This window comes from Hipposideros armiger, unplaced genomic scaffold (genome assembly GCF_001890085.2).
Source record: "Hipposideros armiger isolate ML-2016 unplaced genomic scaffold, ASM189008v1 scaffold_458, whole genome shotgun sequence".
NCBI lineage: Eukaryota > Metazoa > Chordata > Mammalia > Chiroptera > Hipposideridae > Hipposideros > Hipposideros armiger.
Window position 1 is genome coordinate 546992 of NW_017731808.1, and position 4010 is coordinate 551001.

At 55.0% G+C, this 4010-nt stretch overlaps 1 protein-coding gene across 1 annotated transcript in view; it reads left to right on the plus strand.

The window, feature by feature from the left end:
- Positions 1-4010, plus strand: part of UMODL1 (uromodulin like 1) — a 67643-nt gene that overhangs the window by 44203 nt on the left and 19430 nt on the right. The window contains exons 11-13 of the mRNA XM_019666001.1: positions 1164-1568; positions 2567-2824; positions 3056-3120. Of these exons, the coding sequence (XP_019521546.1) occupies positions 1164-1568; positions 2567-2824; positions 3056-3120 (728 nt within the window). The remainder of the gene's footprint in view (positions 1-1163; positions 1569-2566; positions 2825-3055; positions 3121-4010) is intronic.

Below are 4010 nucleotides of genomic sequence, written 5' to 3' on the forward strand. Positions count from 1 at the left end.
CAAGCCCGCAGAAGACAAGCAGGAATATTTGACTCCATAAAGATGTCAATCTTTTATGGCAAACAAAATAAAGGCACCCTTATAAAGCAAGCAACACACCCAAAAATAACTTCAATAACTTGATGAAGAATTACACCCTAAATAAATATAGGGAGATCACACACATGGATAAGAAAATACTAAGAACCCAGTAGATTCGTGCCGAAAAGACCCAAGTAGACTATCCATGAAAGCAGAAACCCAAACGACTAACAAAGGTGTTATAATCAAAGGCATTCCCAGGAGAATGAGTGACTCTTCTGGCCCAGTTCCAAGAGCCACTTTCTAAATGATACGCCTGATGAAAGTGTGGTGAAGCAGGCACTCGCCCGCCATGCAGGTGGGCGTAGAATTTGTTCACACCTCCTGGACATCCATTTGATGATACTCAGCAAGAAGCTTTAAAAACGTCCCTCCGCCTTGGAGTTTGGGGTGTCACTTCTAGGACTCCTTCTAAGGAAAACAGTCACAGTTGGGACCATGGTTTATACACAAAGATACTCACCTTCAGTGCTTCTTTAAAAGGAAAAGATGAGAAATAACCCAGAGTCCCCCAGTAGGGACGGTATTGAGGAAATGTGGCATATGCGTCCCATGGACTGTTCTGCAAGTATTAAAAACAAGGTTGTGAAACCACGTATCCTGACATGAGGAAGGGGAAGCGAGGGGGCTGACACGCGTGTATGGGACGAGGTCTTAGCTGTGTACTAGCCTGCATTTTAAAGGACCAGGACGACGAAACACGTTTCCATGCGAACACCGTTACATTTGGGAGGTGATCTCAGGGCGGGTTTTGTGTCCCTTGCTGAGCTGTTCTGGGTTCTATCCACTTTTCTTCAGCAAACTTGCATTACTGTTAATAAGCGAAGTAACTGAGTGTAGAGGAGAGGCAGGTGGGCTGGACACCCCCTCCCCAGGGCAGTCTTGCTGTCAGGGTCCCTCTGGGAGACCAGGGGCTGGGGGTGGGGCCTGCTCCGGGGAACCCTGCAGACGCTGCTCTGCCCAGCGTCCCTCCCAGTCCCTGCAGCCCCGACACCTGCTCCCACCTTCCTCCCTGGCAGAAAATCGGGGTGCCACCCTGTCTCCAGAACTGGCCACCTTCGTTGTCATTTGATAATTTTCAGCTCTGCTTCCTGAGATGCATTTGNGCGTGGTCGGGCAGGACAGGAACAGCACAGGGCAAGGCATGGAGAAGGAAGTGCCCAGTGAGGCCTCCAGCCTGGGGACAAGCCAATGGATGGCCACCATGGCTCCCAGGCCAACCCACAGCTCCCTTTCTGGGGCCACGGGGGGCCTGCTGGACCCCCCTGGGTTGTTGCCAAGAAACTCCACTACAGAGGTGCCCACCTGGCCCACCCCTGCTGAGGGCCCAATGGGCCAGGTCGTGTGGCACGCCAGCCTCCCCACGTGGGACACACCACCAGCACCTCTGGACCCCACACAGCCACAGAACACAGACCCTGGACCCTCCGGTCCCCCAGACCTGTCATCGGCCCCATTCCCCGCATCTCTGGAGACCCCGGCCTGTGGTAAGTGCCTGAAACAGTGCGTCCTGGGGACCACATGGTCAGCGTGAGTTCCAGTGGCGAAGGCTCCTGCAGTGGTCGAGCCAAAGACCTTTTAGATCACTGAGGTGGATTGTTCACTTTAAGGTGAACAGATGGGGTGCAGAGCAGCCCTGCCCCTGGGAGGCTGGCTTCTGGCCTAGTTAGGATGAGAACTTGGCCTCTGGGCTTTCTCCCCAGCCCTTCCCCTCTCTAAGCATCCCGTTTGCCAACAGCTGGGGCAGGAAGTTGGGCATCTGGGGGAGACAGTGGGGTTCCTGTGTCACATTGAGCACTGGGGCTCAACCCACAACAGTGTTGGGCCCCCAACATTTTTGTACCTACCCAGCAGTGCTGACCCCCAGCAGTCCACATTACACATTACTTGTAGAGGGTTTAGCCATCACCAAGGCCCCCGTGACAGCTCAGGAGACAGGTGACAGCTGTGTGCAAGAGAACGGCTGGCTGTGCTGGCTCCTAAAGGGGAGGCCACGCTGGCATCTGTCTGTGAGCTCACGGAGCCGGCAGACTCTGGACTGCATCCAAATGGAAGTAACTGTTTAATGCATTTCCTCTGCTGAGCTGTGCAGGTTCCAAGACTAAACTGTTAAGCCCGTGGAAGCCAGTACTGTCGAGTGCCCCGGGTTCCCCCTGTAAAAAGGGCTCTGTAGCCAGCAATGACCACCACGCTCCTCGGAAAGTCTGCCCAGGGACTTAATGGAGACAACCTTGGTGTTCGGAAATCCGGGGACCTCAGAGGCAGACACAGAACTGAAGCTGAAGGGGTAGGGGTGCTGTCCAGGGACCCGGCACCCACATGTGTGGCTTGCAGCATGGGGATGTCACAGGACTTCCCTGGGCACCCCCTGAGGCCCTCTCATATGAGCCTCTGTGCATATGACTTTAGCACTCGGAGAGCCTCCTCCTTGCCTCTCTCCTTGAAATGTTTGTTTTTAATCTCATCATTTATATCCTCTTCCTAGTTCCCACCCCCATCGGAAGGGTCACCATCTCCAATGTGACCAGCACTGGCTTTCACGTGGCGTGGGCGGCAGATCTCGCCCTGCACCCCACATTCCAGCTCACCCTGATGTCCGTGCGGAGCCCCACCAAGCACCTGGAGACCCGGAACGCGAGCCTGACGCTGTGGGGCCTGGAGCCTGGCGTCTTGCACCTGGTCGAGATAGTGTCCAAAGCATGTGGGCAGGAAAGTGCCAGGGCACACCTGAAAGTGAGGACAGGTAAGGGGGTTCCAAAACGCTTATTGCCGTGTGTCCTTAAAGGAAGGGGGAAAGTATGAAAGGTTTTTTTCATGGGTTAAGGTTGAAAAGAGCTGGATTAATTGTGGGCTGCAGGGTTTCCATAGTCTCCTCAGCGTAGAGATGTCTGGCTCACTTCATGCTCAGCTGGCAGGGGGCAGCCGAACAGGAGGGCGCTCATGTCAGGGTAAGGTGTTGGGCAACGGTGGGCAGAGAGCTCCGGACTCCGCCTGCTCACCCACGTCCTGGCGGGTTTGCGGCAGGACGATGCACGCGCTGTGGGTCTGTGGAACACCGTCCATTCCTTCTGTTCACTCACTCTCGCTGGACCTGGACTTGGCTTTCAGGAAGGACAGTAGACAGTGGGACACACAGCTGATTTGTGAATGCTCCCCCGCCCCCCCCCCAGCCTAGGCCACAGAGTAGAGGGGAATAGCACTGAGCGCATCACACATAGACTCTGATAAGTGCTCCTGGTTGCTGACCTTTGTTATATATCCAGATAAAATTCCTCTTTTCTCCTCACTAGCATTTGTCACCCAAATATTTCCTCAAATATTAACTTACCTGAATGGGCCTGGTGTTGCAGGTTAGTCCTCCCTTCTTGGGTAGCTGTCCAGGAGTTGATGGCCAAGGTCTCTAAGGTGGGGTACACACCTTTTGAGAGATGCCCAAGGTGACCTAGAGAGGGGCCGTCAGGAAAGCTCAGAACTTTTGTTTGTGTACTTTAGAGTCCTAATTAGCCGTGGACTGGAAAATAAGAGAAAAGGTGTTCGATGACGCCGTCAAGCAAGTTCATGGGAGCTGGATTAGGGGGAGGTCACGGTCGGCTGGCCGGTCAGGCAGGCAGCCCGGAGTCTGAGGGCCGGTGCCGGACTCGCAACACCAATCTGGCCCCTGAAGTTCTCACCCAGTGCAGGGAGGAGCTGTCTGTGCCTGCAGGGGGCCCACCTCTGCTATCCCCTGTATCTGTCCTGCTCCTGATGGCTTTTAGATCAGGCCACACGCTCCCGTTGTCATGAGTGTGCATGGGTGGCCCTCAGGCGCAGTGACAGCAGTGGGCCTGAGGACAGGGGGGTTGGGGCTCATCTGGAAATGCACAGTGGGACAGCTTTGTGGCTTGTCTTACACGGGGCAACAGGCTCCTGGGGGAGGGATCTCAGCTCCC